The sequence below is a fragment of the Leptonychotes weddellii genome, chromosome 10 (genome assembly GCF_054177405.1).
Source record: "Leptonychotes weddellii isolate Sample4059 chromosome 10, ASM5417740v2, whole genome shotgun sequence".
NCBI classification, from domain to species: Eukaryota; Metazoa; Chordata; class Mammalia; order Carnivora; family Phocidae; genus Leptonychotes; species Leptonychotes weddellii.
Window position 1 is genome coordinate 95,403,009 of NC_138378.1, and position 15,464 is coordinate 95,418,472.

At 36.4% G+C, this 15,464-nt stretch overlaps 1 protein-coding gene across 3 annotated transcripts in view; it reads left to right on the forward strand.

Moving 5' to 3' along the window:
• The window catches only part of ATL2 (atlastin GTPase 2), a 59,867-nt gene that overhangs the window by 37,843 nt on the left and 6,560 nt on the right, over nucleotides 1–15,464 (forward strand). For all 3 annotated transcript variants that reach the window (XM_081796898.1, XM_081796896.1, XM_081796897.1), the window contains 8 exons: nucleotides 4,598–4,732; nucleotides 5,011–5,115; nucleotides 8,799–8,849; nucleotides 9,152–9,208; nucleotides 10,667–10,759; nucleotides 13,030–13,168; nucleotides 13,929–14,056; nucleotides 15,182–15,238. In XM_081796898.1, coding sequence (XP_081653024.1) covers nucleotides 4,598–4,732; nucleotides 5,011–5,115; nucleotides 8,799–8,849; nucleotides 9,152–9,208; nucleotides 10,667–10,759; nucleotides 13,030–13,168; nucleotides 13,929–14,056; nucleotides 15,182–15,238 — 765 coding nt within the window. The remainder of the gene's footprint in view (nucleotides 1–4,597; nucleotides 4,733–5,010; nucleotides 5,116–8,798; nucleotides 8,850–9,151; nucleotides 9,209–10,666; nucleotides 10,760–13,029; nucleotides 13,169–13,928; nucleotides 14,057–15,181; nucleotides 15,239–15,464) is intronic.

Below are 15,464 nucleotides of genomic sequence, written 5' to 3' on the forward strand. Positions count from 1 at the left end.
ATATTTAAACTTCGGGTGTTTTCAGATTACCTTTTACCATTAAGATTCATTCTGAAAGATCTTCTCTTTTTATTTTACTGGAGGACTAAGATTATTTTTGGAATCTTGAGTTTTAAGGCTTTTTTTTTGTCTCCACAGTAGTAAATGGTACTAGTTTACTGTTTTTCAAGTTATCTTAAGATTTGTTTTTAGTAACTTATGACAAATAGTACCTATTTTCAGTGAGGCTACTTCTAGAATTCACTAGAATGCTCCTTGGAGGGCAGGAATATATGTTCTTGTGCACTGCTGTAGCCCTAGGACCTAGAGCAGTAGCTGGCACGTGGTAAGGGTTCAGTGAATACTTGCTGAGTGAATGTGTAAATGTATTTTATGGAACTTACCAGTATTCTTTATGATACAGTGATAGACTTCTTTTTTTTTTTTTTTTTAAAGATTTTATTTATTTATTTGACAGAGAGAGAGACAGCTAGAGAGGAAACACAAGCAGGAGGAGTGGGAGAGGGAGAAGCAGGCTTCCTGCCGAGCAGGGAGTCCAATGCGGGGCTCGATCCCAGGACCCTGGGATCATGACCCGAGCCAAAGGCAGACGCTCAACGACTGAGCCACCCAGGCACCCCCAGTGATAGACTTCTTAACTTCAAGTTTTACGTGTCATCCTTTTTTTCTTTAAAAAAGATTTATTTTAGAAAGAGAGAGAATGCACACGAGTGGGGGGAGGGGCAGAGGGAGAGAATCTTATGCAGGGTCCCTGCAGGAGCCTGACTTGGGGCTGGATCTCATGACCCATGAGATCATGACCTGTGCCAAACCAAGAGTCAGACCCCCAACTGACTGAGCCACCCAGGCGCTCCTCTTTCATCCTTTTATTGACTAATCAGTTTAGTGGTTTTTAAACATTCTGTTAACAGGGTAAACCAAGAAAAGATGATATATAGTCAATAGATTTTTTTTAATTATTATTTTTTTTTTGAGGCATCAGTTCTTTTTAAAATTTTTGAGAGGGTAAATTTAACAAACGTGTTAGCCTGTGATTTCGGTCATACATTTTTAAAATTTATTTTTACTGTCTTGTCTGTGTAATTGTTTTTAGGAATAATAAAAGGGACATATTTCTTCCGTATCTCTTAAGCATGCTCAAAAGGAAATGATACATTAAAGCTTAGTAATTAAAATTTTTTATGTGTTCATTTATTGAACAAATATTTTGAGTGCCTACTACAGGCCAGGCATTATTCTATGTCCTGGAATACTGTTCTATGTTTTGAGGAAAAAATAAAAAACAGACAAAACTTCCTTCCTTATGGAACTTATATTTTCTTAGAGGAGATAGAGAAATAAGACAAGTAAAATATAGAAGAAAAATCGATTTCTCTAACAGGGTGGATTCTTTTAAGTTATTTGTATAGGTTGGACCTTTTAAAAGTAATCAATTTATTAAGTACCGCTTTGGCATTGTTAGGGGAATGAGAAGCCACATGTGAGAGCCTAAAATGGGGTAAGACACTTTGGTAGGAGCAGTTTGGTAAACAGGTGGAATTTATAGTGAGTGCTCTCAAGATTTACACAAGAAATGCAGTGCAAATGCAGGTGTAAGGATAACCACCTGTAGTGTCAACAGTATTTTTTAGGAGTTCAGAAAACTTGGGGTTTCTTGAGTGCTGGCCCAGTCCAGGCAGAGAACAGGTAGAAGGAACAAAGGTATAGATATGCTAAACAACATACATACTTGGAATAGTGACCCTTTTGGTATGGTAGAAACAGGAAGAGTGTGTGTGTGTGGTGTGCTGGGGGGACTATACGGTATATCAGGAGCAGAGGTAGGAAAAGTAAATTGAAGGTGGGTTGTATGCAACAGATTCTAGATGGTTCTATAGGTAAATGGAGAACTGCAGGTGACTTTTTTTTTAAGGTTTTATTTATTTATTTGAGAGAGAGAGGGGCAGACGGAGAGAATCTTCAAGAAGACTACCTGCTGAGCGCGGAGCCTGACTCAGGGCTCGATCTCACCACCCATGAGATCATGACCTGGGTTGAAACCAAGAGTCTGGTGCTTAACTGACTGAGCCATCTAGGCGCCCCCACAGATGACTTTTAGGACAGTAGCATGATTCCATTTCTTGTTGAGAAAATTAAGTGACTATGGGAGGATGGGTTGGAGAGTATAGCACAGAGGTGCAGGAAGACCTTTTTAGAGCATCCAAAATATAGTCCGGGGCAAGACCACCATTGTGCTTGTTTAGGGGGTACCATTATTCCTGTAATCACTGTGAAGGGTCCCTCCTGAAGCACAATCCTTAGTATATAGTGTGAATGGAGTCGTGCCATGAGGCAGCTTTGTCACCAATAGAGAGATGAGGGGGCCTTAAGTTGGAACGTACTGAAAGGTGAAGAAGAGTGCAAGAGAATTTTGTAATTGATAAGATTGGTAACCTACGGGGGATGGGAGTTTTGTGGAATAATAATCATTATAGATGGTTTGAAGTTTAAGGCTGATCTTCACATTAGGTGTCCACTGCTTTTCCACCTTCAATCTGCTTTTCACAAATTGCTTCATTCCCTCATTGAGCCTACCTTAAACATCTTTACTCATAATGTGAGCTTTGTTATCTGTTTTGGACTATGTGTCTAAGCTTATTAGAAGTATTTCTGAAACAAAGGAATTTTTCCTGTGGGGTACTTTGAGTAAAGGGTATGTAGGCTAAAGTATAGGGGTCTTGATATCTGTCAAACTTACACATTATGTCCTAGAATTAACTTTCCAGATAAATTATCTTTTTTTTTTTTTTTTTTAATATTTTTATTTATTTGACAGAGAGAGACACAGCGAGAGAGGGAACACAAGCAGGGGGAGTGGGAGAGGGAGAAGCAGGCTTCCCGCCGAGCAGGGAGCCCGATGTGGGACTCGATCCCAGGACTCTGGGATCATGACCTGAGCCGAAGGCAGACGCTTAACGTCTGAGCCACCCAGGCGCCCCTTCCAGATAAATTATCTTATGGTATATTAACTTTTATATTATTTTACAATATTTAATTATAACTATTTGGCCCTGTGGTTTTATTTATTTATTTTATTAACATAATGTATTGTTTCAGGGTACATGTCTGTGATTCGTCAGTCTTACACAATTCACAGCGCTCACCATAGTATTTACCCTCCCCAATGTTCCATCACCCAGCCACCCCATCCCTCCCACCCGCCTCCACTCCAGCAACCCTCAGTTTGTTTCCTGAGATGAAGAGTCTCTTACGGTTTGTCTCCCCCCTCCGGTTTTGTCTTGTTTCATTTTCCCTTCCCTTCCCCTGTGATTTTCTGTCTTGTTTCTCAAATTCCTCATATCAGTGAGATCCAATGATAATTGTCTTTCTCTGATTGACTTATTTCGCTTAGCATATAATACCCTCTAGTTCCATCCATGTCATTGCAAATGGCACGGTTTCATTTTTTTGATGGCTGCATAATGTTCTATTATATATATATACACCACATCTTTATCCATTCATCTGTTGATGGACATCTAGGCTCTTTCCATAGTTTGGCTATTATAGACATTGCTGCTATAAACATTGGGGTGCACGTGCACCTTCGGTTCACTATGTTTGTATCTTTGGGGTAAATACCCAGTAGTGTAATTGCTGGGTCGTAGGGTAGCTCTGTTTTCAACTTTTTGAGGAACCGCCATACTGTTTTCCAGAGTGGCTGCACCAGCTTACATTCCCACCGGCCCTGTGGTTTTAGTTAGAACATTTTATTATGGAAATTTTAACTTACCCAAAGATGGGATAGTATGATGAACCCCAATATATGTATCAACATTTTGTTGGTCTTGTTTCATCTGTATACCTCCCTGCCCTTTTATTTTTTGCTGGAATATTTTAAAGCATATGCCAGGTTTATTTTTTCACCGTAAATACTTGACTGTTTAACAGTTAAGAACTCTGTTATTGTTAGTATTACCCACAATACTGTTATCACACCAAGCAATCATTTTTACTGTGATTTAGTACTGCCTAGTAAAATACCATGTCTGGGTTCAGATTTCCCTTTTGGTTTTGAAAAAAAGCCTTTTTTTTTTTTTTTAACTAATTGGATTATTTGAATCAGGTTCCAAGCAAGTGTTGTGGTTATTTTTAAACTTGATATTTTTTAAAGAGAAAATTAAGGCAGTGTGAAAACATTTTAGTATAAGCTATTCTAAGAGAGCATTGCTTTTCTGACAGCCATTCTTTCTGGAACTTCGTTTTGCTTATCTGTACGAGGAGATGTCACAATAGCTGGTATCTACTTTTTAGGATTTTTAAACATAGGAAATCTTCAAAATGGGAAAGTGGGTATGACCTCACCTATCTAGAAGCCTGAAGAGTAAAAAATGTGAGATTTGAGAAGGTTCGGTTTGTAGGAGACTGCAGCTCTAAGACAAAGCACCTCAGATGGGACTTGGGATTGCTTTTGTAACTATTTGTGTAATGTTACCATGTATTTTATCTTGCTGGACTTACCTGCCTCACCTGTAAAATAAAGAATGGGTGATTTCTTACACTTCTCCTTAGTTCTTAATTTTTTGTCTTATTTTACATTTATGCTTGACTTTGACAGGATTCCCAAAGTTGGATTGGTGGAAACAATGAACCATTGACTGGCTTTACATGGCGAGGTGGTTGTGAAAGAGAAACAACAGGCATACAAGTCTGGAATGAAGTATTTGTAATCGACAGACCTAATGGAACGAAAGTAAAATTCTGTTTATACTTTCTTACTGTTTTTTTTTCTTCCATATTCTTTTTTGAGCTATTTCCTGGTATTAAAGAGCAAAATAACACAGAACTATTAATGTCTGATAACTTCAACATAACATATATGGGTTATTATGTCAAAATGTGTGAGATATTTAGCTTAGAGTACTTTTCTTGACTTAGTTACTGATTTTGACATTTATCATTTTAAATTTTGTTTTAATAGTCACTATTGGTGAATATTATACTTAGTACTTTAAACTTTTAAATTCCTAGGTGGCTGTGCTGCTAATGGATACCCAGGGTGCCTTTGATAGCCAGTCAACTATCAAAGACTGTGCAACGGTGTTCGCTCTGAGCACCATGACTAGCTCTGTCCAGGTGAGACATGAAATGCTGTGGTCTGATCAGTTCAGATAATCCTAATACCTTTGCTCTTTCTTAAAATGCTTTTTGAAAACAAAACAGGTAACATAGGGTAAAGGGAGGGGAAGGAAGCAAACAATGGTAAAAGACTCAACTATAGAAAACAAACTGAGGGTTGCTGGAGGGGAGGGGTGGGGGATGGGCTAAATAGGTGATGGAGATTAAGGAGGGCACTTGTTGAGGACTGGGTGTTACATATAAATGATGAATCACTAAATTCTCTTGAAATCAATATTATACTGTATGTTAACTTACTAGAATTTAAATAAAAATTTGAAAAAGAAAAAGAAGGGGTGCCTGGGTGGCTCAGTCATTAAGCGTCTGCCTTCAGCTCAGGTCATGATCCCAGAGTCCTGGGATCCAGCCCCGCGTCGGGCTCCCTGCTCAGCGGGAAGCCTGGTTCTCCTTCTCCCACTCCTCCTGCTTGTGTTCCCTCTCTCGCTGTCTCTCTCTCTGTCAAATCTTTAAAAAAAAAAAAAAAAGATGCACATTGAAAACAGTCTTTTGATTAAAGAAAAAAGGATTAAAATTAGAGTTATTTACATTTCTTACTGGTCATTTATATTTCCATGCTTTTCTGGTTCACAATGTGAAATTTCATACTTCAGTAATAAACCAATAGCCAATCCCTTTGGTTTTTCATTATAGCACCTATACTTTTTTTTTTTTAAGATTTGTTCATTTATTTGAAAGCAAGAGAGAAAGCACATGAAAGCGGGGAGGGGCAGGGGGAGAGACAGAATCTCAAGCAGACTGCGCTGAGCACAGAGCCCGACATGGGGCTTGATCTCATAACCCCAAGATCCATTACCTGAGCTGACGTGAAGAGTTGGAGGCTTAACTCACTGAGCACCCCTGTGCTTTTTTTCTTTTTTTTTTAAAGGAGAAGATATTGCATGTCATCTTTAATTGAATTCAGTCATACGGTTCCCAGATATATTAAGGTGTAGAGTAGGTCTTTTATGTTTTGGTTAAACCAATAAAGAAAAATTAAACTTAGTTTTTAAAGTAATTAAACTTAGTTTTCTACTTGATATGTATGACATCTAGTACTTTATTATTTGAACTAATGGTGGTAGAGGTGGAAGAATTAATTCATATTTAACTTAGGAAATGTATGTGCTATTTCTGTAATACACTAAGGACTTAAAGGAACTGTTTAGTAAAATCCCTTCTGTTTTTCACTTAACTTTGTACTCTAATTGTGTTTGGTATTATATCAAGTTCTAATCACTTCAAGCTAGTCCATCTCTTTTCTGTATAATTTAGGCTGATAGACTGAATTAAACCACCACATGTCATTTTGTATCTCTTTACTTTCTTTTTCCTGAGATCATCTGTGGTTGATGCTTCTCTGGCTGAAGAATTTATTGAGTGTGTTGGTTAGCGCTAGCTGGTGATGATGTACCCAGAAGTATATATGTGAATAGAAGAAGTATGTGCTCCTTCTGAGATGATGTTTCTTATTGATAGTAGATCATAGGTGATAATTGTCACAGTGTCTTGGAATTTTTGTATTGCTTTCTGGTAATATCTGGAACATACGTCCAGTCTTGATACAAGTTCCATTTCCTTCCTTCCTCAATTTGAAGTATCTAGCTGTCAGAATGGAAAGGAATTGGGACATTATTATGAGATAAAAAAGGAGTACTTTTCAGCTTGGCTTTTGTTTTTTGTAGGGCTGGGGAGCTCTGGACTACCAGTTGAGTGATGCTTTGGGGACCCTTCCAGTCTCTTTTCTCCATTTCGTTCTACCTTTTCCCTCTGATCTTGCAAGGTGGCACTGCTGCCGTTCCCTTGAGGCAAGCAGAAGCCAGTCACCGTGCGCTTCGGATAAGCTGCCTCTGTGGCTTGTCGTAAATGATAACGAGCGAATTCTCTGTCCTGAAAGTGGTACCTTGCTGTTCTCTTGTTTGTTTATTCAGCTTTATGATAGTATGGGAGACCTGGTTTTGGACAACCACTTAAAGCCACTGTGCCACTTTCTTAATCTGTAAAATGAGGATTTTACCCATCTTACGTGTGACGGTTGTGTGGAGGCAGAAATAAGATCTAAATGAGATAATGCATAAGAAAATACTTTGTAAACTATAAATAATGACGGTGAAAATTATTTTCATTATTGTTTTTTTCCTCATCTTTGAGGCTAGATTTCTCTTCCTTACATACATTATCTGGTTGATAGATCAATGACAAGTCCTCTTGTCATTTATTCTTACAACAAATAATTGTTGAACATCTATTAAGTAAAAGGCAGTGTGCTAAGTACTAATGATCTAAGATAAACAAATCTTCTCTTTGCCATTTGCAACCTGGCCCTGACAGTGAAAGTAGCTCGACCTGTTTTCTAAAAGCTAAGGCTCCTATGGGTAAGAATAGGTTGGTCATGCTTTCAGATTTTAAGTTTAGCTCTAGTATAATCACCTCAGTCATTAATTACTTTTTAAGTACCATGTTTAGAAATAGTCAGCTGAGAATGTCATTTTAGGTTTGCTGTCCTATTTTGGCTGTTTATATTCTTGACCTCCAAGTGATTCAGCTAGATTATCACTTATTTGCTGTTAGAACAAATTGTTCTATCTTTGGAATAACCCTGTTTTCTTAGGCATAAGTTATTTCTCAGCAGAGGTGACATCTGCGCACACCCACTTAGCCATGCGGCCGCCTAGGTCACTTTTTAACCTGACTCGGAAGGATTGGGCCTCTTTTGCAATTCCAGTCTTTTCTCCGGTTTCCCTTCCTTGACAACACGTAGACCATCAGCTCTGGGCTCTGTGCCCTGGAAAGCCTCCTAAAACATTCTAGAAAGGGCAAGAGTGCCACCTACTGTTATTTTTTTCAGCTATCATAGGCTGGTAAAATTTTCATTTTAAGTTATTAAGACAGATGGTTTATTTAAAGTAGAAAAAAGCCATGTAGACTTGATGGTACTCAAGGCAGCCACCAAATAACTATAAACTATACGTTTCTATCCATCCACCCAAACACACACACACAGACTACTCAAGGCAGCCACCAAATAACTATAAACTATACCTTTCTATCCATCCACCCAAACACACACACAACAGACTACTCAAGGCAACCACCAAATAACTATAAACTATACCTTTTTACACACACACACACACACACACCCGATTATACCAGGGAGTCAAGGCAGCCACCAAGTAACTAAACTATGCCTATCTGTCCATATACAAACACACACACACTCTATACCAGGGAGGAATATTATCTTTGCAGAACTATGCCCCTCATGTTCATTGACTTAGAAAAATAATTGTGGAAACAATCTTCACTCTGTTAAAAATAAATGATCATGTCATAACATTAAAAAAACTTTGAAAAGGAGAAAAACACCTTTTTACGTAATATACTTTTTAAAAATGTCTGCTACTTTCTAGACCGCTTATGTATGTATTCATGATTTTTACATAATTTACCACCACTTTTTCCCCCTTAATGTTTTATCCTGTTAGGAAGAAAGAGAAAATCCTTTTCATGTGCCACTTCTTAAGCTAATGACTAAGTGATTCATTTGTGCTGACATATAAAATAATCTTCATTTCTACAAGTAAAGTTACATACAGGTGGGTATTAAAAAAATGAATAAAAACATAATTTTGTTTTAACAGGTATATAATCTGTCTCAGAATATTCAAGAAGATGATCTTCAACACTTGCAAGTATGTATTTCTCAAAGAATGTGTGTCAAAGAATGGAAAATATAATTCTTACTTAATTGTGGCTTTCCATCTAGAAGCCTATTACAGTGTAAGAAAATTCAGTATTATATGGTTTTAAACTGATACATAACTTCTTAACTAGAAGAAATTTTAGGGTATACCCAGTCTGTTAGAAAATTAAATGCTTGACTTTCAAATGATTTTAAAGGCTCTGATGTCTATCTCGTCTGACATAGAATGGCTTTACAGTGTCTTCTTTGAATCTCTTTGGGGGCATTAATTTAAATAACTTGCTTTAATAGTTATTTACAGAGTATGGCAGACTTGCAATGGAAGAAATCTACCAGAAACCATTTCAGGTAAATAAGTATTTTATCATTTTTAAAAACTTAACGTATAAAAAGCCAACTCGCCACCTTATCTTTTAAGTCTGAAGATATTACAACAAATTCATTTTTAGCAACAGATTCAGTGGAGTTGAAACTTATGTCATTACCACCTTAATAGTAGGCTAACAGTAGGAAAGAGAATAAATGATATAGTTAGATTGCTAATACTTAGATTGAGAGGTTAATATTTCTCTTAATTAGATGTTATTTCCTCAACTTGAGACAGTCATGTAAATTTCTTTTGTACGTAGGAAACTATTACAAAATATTAGTGGGGTTTTTTTTTGTTTTGTTTCTTGGTGGTATATTACAAGTTGAGGTTAGTCCTGTTATTCTTTCTTGGTTTCATACAGAAAAGTTTCACAATTTATTACATCTCTCCCCTCCTCCCACCCCCTCAATCCCCATATGTTTTTTATTCCTTTTAAATGCCAGGTACAGAATATTAAGTCAGAAATAAACCTGGGTGGAGTTGTGTGAGAAGCATATGCTCTGCTTGCTTCTGTGGAGTCCTGTTATGACAGAGATTTAAATTAAAAAAAAAAAAGCAAAGCTAATTTCAGATAGTTTCTTTTTTAAAGTAAGTGTAATTTATAAGTTGGCATTATAAGTTGACTATTTAGTCAGATGTGTTACAGTAGGTGAGAATGACTCCACCCTGTTTGCTCATCAATATGTGAAGTCCTTTCTGTGTGACAGCATTGCTGGTGATTCTTAGTATGGGTGGGTTTACGTCGATTGTCTCAGTCTTATGTGGCTCAAGTGGTCACATTTATGAGATATTGGGCAGGTTATGGCTTTATTTTGTATATATGGTTGAAATATACTCTAGTTGGCCTACATCAGTTTTTCTAAACTGGGTTAATTTTGTCACTTGGGACATTTGCCAATGTCTGGAGACATTTTTGGTTGTCACAGTTTTGGAGGGAGGTTAATGCTGCTGGTGTAGTGCATGGAGGCCAGAAATGCTGTTCACCATCCAGCCACGCACAACTAAGAATTGTCTGGTTCAAAATATCAGTAAGGCTGAGATTGAGAAACCTAAGCATATATAAATTAAAAATTGAGTGAAGAGAATCAGTTAGTCTAGAATTAGATTAGTTGGTCTTTTAGTTATACAACCTTGACTTAAAATTATGATCTATATGCTCTGATATGCCTTTTGTTCATTTTTTTAAGACCCTGTATTATTGCCTGTGGTGACTCTTCATATACCATGAAGTTCTCAAACGGAAGCAATTGCTTAGTGTAGGGGCTGGGAGTGTTGTAGGCTTAAGTAGGACCTTGCTAGAACTATGAGCAGTATTAACCATTTGTTACTATAACTTTTGATAAGGATTGTTTAAGGGAGTGCATGATTGTTAAATAGTGATTTTTTTTTTTAATAAAACTTTGTAAGAAATGATTTCTACTTTTTTCTGTCTGTAGACATTAATGTTTTTAATTCGGGATTGGAGTTATCCTTATGAACATTCATATGGTTTGGAAGGTGGAAAACAATTCCTTGAAAAGAGATTGCAGGTAAGCCCCCATTTCCTAGTGAGGAGAGCATAAGCACCAAGCCAGATGAAGGAGCGGGCTGTCTGGACTGCTGCTTACATTTCCAGTCTCTTAAGTGTCGCCACCGTAAATTGCACATCCCAAGTTAGCCCAGGTGGCTCCATACAGAATTGATGAAAAGTAAATTGGTTGTATTCTTGCCAAAGAGGCCAGTGCCCTTGAATAGAAATTAAGGAACAAGTATTTCTCTTTAGAACCAACTATAAATCAATATTCAAAGGATAAAAGTTTGAAGGAGACTAACTTTTTTGATTTACTTGCATGTGTATCTCTTTCTGGCCAACTGACCTTTCGAACATTTGGGACAGACTGGATAATATAATGTGCATACATTGAACACATGATGTGAGACCCTCTCTCCAAAGAATACTGTCTCCTAGAGTGACAGCATATAGAGATAGAAGAGGGATCTTAAACATCATCTAACTCAGCTTTCTTTTTAAAATATATAATGTAACTGAACCCAGAAAAGTGACTTGCCTTTGGTCTCTTAACTGTTGATAGCTGGGACTAGGACCCAAATTTCCAGATTCCTGGCCCATGCAACATGCTACACTAAAGCATTCCTAGAAAATAACCTCACCAACATGATCCTTTGTTCCTAAACGTACCCTCCCATGGAAGTACTTGGGGAAACCCTCAGGTCAGATACACCCATCTACTCTCATATATAAAAGTTATGTGAAAATCCCTTAATTCATAAGTAGTAGGGTCCTCTCTTTTGATTAATAAAATTTTGCCTATAGGATGATGCATGTAGTTTTTCAACCACATTCAAAAACTTGGGTATAATTTTCTTATTACTAAAAGAAGATTAAAACCAATTCCTCATTCTTGGATATTTGAAAGGCATTTCCAGACCCTATTGTCAGAGATAATTGCAGTCATCTTTCTCTGGTTTTTTCAGAAAAAACGAACACAAAGCATATCAGGCATACTAACTAAACTCAGAATTATATACTTCAAAGACAAGATTTTTATCTTACTAAAGTGATACAGGAAAGTGCTCAAGTCATTAAGTGTGCAGCTTGATGAATTTATACAAATGAACATAGCCATGTAATAGCACCCAGAAGTACCCAACCTCCATCTGCTACCCCCTAAACCCTCCACTACTCTCCTGACCTCTAACAGGCCTTGTGTGTACTTTTTATGAAAGGGATCACATACAACATGTATCCTTTTGTGTCTAGCTTCTTGCTCAGTATTTCTGAGATACTGTTGCATGTAGTTTAATTCATTTATTCTCATTGCTATGCAGTATTCCATTGTATGAATAGACAACAGTTTCTTCATTCTATTCTTGATGGAGATTTAGGTAGTTTCCAGGTTTTGTTGATTATAAATGGTGCATGTTTTTTTAAAAATGGTGTTTGAGAAGAGTCCTTGAGAGCGTATGTAAGTTATACTGGGATAAGCGTATGTGAGTTATACTGGGATAAGTAGTTATTAAAAAAATCTAAGTTTAAGATTTTCTTCCAGAAAATAGCAGTCTCTCTCCCCAAAACACTGATAACTAGCATAAATCATAAATAATTATTTGGGGTAAGTACTGAAATCCCAATAAGTTTCAAAAGTCCTTTGGACTGCACTGGATCTTTTCCAGTTTAGCTGTTATTTTGCTCAGGGACTGACCTTTTTATTTGTAGGCAAATTAGTACTTTGTTTTTCTCTTTGCCGTTATAAGTACTTGAAAGGCTATTTCTTAATTTATTTACTGGTCTGTAAACCACAACCACTCCTTGTTAGTCTGGTGTGGGATATTACGAGTAATTATTTGTATTTTTCTTTTTTTCTTTTTTAAAAGATTTTATTTATTTATTTGACAGAGACATAGCGAGAGAGGGAACACAAGCAGGGGGAGTGGGAGAGGGAGAAGCAGGCTTCCCGCCAAGCAGGGAGCCCGATGCGGGGCTTGATCCCAGGACCTGGAATCATGACCTGAGCCGAAGGCAGACGCTTAACGACTGAGCCACCCAGGCGCCCCTAATTATTTGTATTTTTCATTCGTTGGCAGCTAACATGGGAAAAAACATCTTTTCTAGTTTTAAGACAAAGTGGGGTCTTACCAAAGTGGTCAGAAATGGGTCTTTAGTAAAATTTTTTGTTGTCAAAAACCCATCTGGAGTAGCATCTGAGTTAAGTGTGCACACTTGTGAGTATGGGTGTATGTTTTCTTTAAAACTTTTTTTTCCTGTTTGCACCTTCACCCTGTCTCCTTCTACCCTCAGGTAAAACAAAATCAACATGAAGAGCTACAGAATGTAAGGAAGCACATTCACAATTGTTTCTCAAATCTTGGTTGCTTCCTTTTGCCACATCCTGGTCTTAAAGTTGCAACTAATCCTAGTTTTGATGGGAGATTGAAAGGTGGGAATTCCCATTCTTGCTAAAATCAGAACTTACTTTTTAGAGGCTGAGAGTTTAAAAAAAAATACATGGTTCCTTAAATTTTCTGTCTTATACTGGAACACATTTTGATGCATTGGTTAATGAGGTGATTTTAATGCTCTGTGTGGTCTGTCTAGCTTTCCATTGGTTTGTCCTTGACTGTCTAGTGTATGGATTAGCATATTTTATTATGTGGTCTATTGCTCAGCACCAGTGTCCTATAAATTCCGAAGGCTGAGAACATTTCAGTATTTCATCTGTTTGCAGTCTTTAAAATGTTTTACCAATATATCGTATTCATGTAATCAGATTCAAGTTTCTGTTTTAGGGATGATAAAATTTTTTGAGTATATTTTAGGATTGGATTGGAGCATGATGGCAAAAGGCTGGAGGAATAATGAAAGTTTTACAGTATAGCTCAAAAAACAAAATCTAGTATTAAAATTTAGTACAATTTCATGAATTATTTGCCTTTTGAAAAGAATATGGAATTTATTTTGGTAGTCCACAACTTATTATTTGAGCTTAAAGAATTATTGGGGGATGAGGGAAATGGAGTAGCAGAGTAAGGGGAGATATGATGTGTTTGGATGAGTTTTTTTAAATGAATCTACTTAAGTAATAGACACTGTATATTGTTGTTTCATGAAACAGAATTTTATGAACGCGTACCGGTGGGGACTCCTGTAATCTTTCTTTTTTTCACTAAGGTGTTGCCTTTTATCTCATTATCTGTTAGATATTGATGAAGACTTTAAACGAGAACTTCGAAACCTGGTTCCATTGCTGCTTGCACCTGAGAATTTGGTAGAAAAAGAGATAAGTGGATCTAAAGTCACTTGTAGAGATCTTGTAGAATACTTTAAGGTAGGAAAACTCCCACATTAAATGACTTTGTCTCAGAAATATAGCTGACTTAAAACTCATATGTATGTTTATAAAGCAGAAAAGTGAAATTTATAGTTTTTCTGTTTTGAATTGGCTAGATCAATTTTTAAGGATATATAAAATAATAGCAGACAACTTGTATCTCTTAGACAGTGATTTTGCTTGTTTATGGAATTACCTACTTTTTCTCCAGCTCTGATACAGAGAGAAGACCATTCAACATATAATTGTCATACCACTCTCACTTGTGAATGATGATAGATATTGGGAGTGCAGTTCTGCATCTTGAGTTCTCATAAAAGCCTTCTCTCTGAGTTCTTGAGGACTTGATAAGAGCAGCTGAAAGTACAAAACTGGTTTCTGAGTTCAAGTAAATTATTCATAGATTTTTTTTTTCCTTTCTGCTCTTTTCTAGTCATCATTGCTTGCTTGCCAGAGCAAGACCATTGTCAGAGTTCTTCTTACTCATAGTAGTTACAGAGAGATGGAAGGGAAATTACAGTTAACTTAAGAGTGTAATTTTGGTTATTTATTGGACAGTTAGTTGATGGTCATTTTCATACTATTTTTGTTTAGTTACACATTTAGAGGCAGTAAAAAGTTGAGATGAACAGTTCCTATATGAACTAATTAATCCTTCTTACTCTTAAAGCATAAATTAGGTAATTTTTTTCCTTGAACTGAAATATAATTTAACTTGGTCAAAGTGAAATACTGAGTAAAAATGTTTTCTAACATTTAAAACAATGGCAGGAGGGGAGAATTAGGGATTTCTTTTCATTGTATATATAACTTTTAAATATGAGATAATTTGTATGTAAGTTAGAATTATATTTAGAAACATGAAGGTATAATTTAGCAAGGTATTTTTTTTTGCAACATGTGTTTTTAATAGAGTTGAGAACAGAGTTAACTTTTTGGAAATGAGAGTGTATGATTTTTAAGCCTTCATTTTCCTTTTATTTATTTTTTTCCATTTTTTTTATTTAGAATTTTTTTTCGAGACGTTTCCTTTTAAAAGTATGAATTATTTTTATATTTAATGTTTTTCTTCTGTAGAGCCAAGTTGTTTAATCTGCCAGTATAATGTCTTTTTATTTTTAGGCTTACATTAAAATTTATCAAGGAGAGGAACTTCCACATCCAAAGTCCATGCTTCAGGTAGTGTGTGTGTTATACATATATTTATTTATGAAGGAGAAAAGTCTTTGTTTAGAGATAAATGCTGGAAATGGGATCATGCTTCTTTGCATGCAAATAAATTTCAAATATTTAAGGCAATACACGTCTTGGGCCCTGAAGTTTTTATATGATTGCAGACCTTGCACACACATAGGCCATCAGAAATGAGAGTTTTCAGTACCTTCTCTTTAGTTGCTGGAAAAGT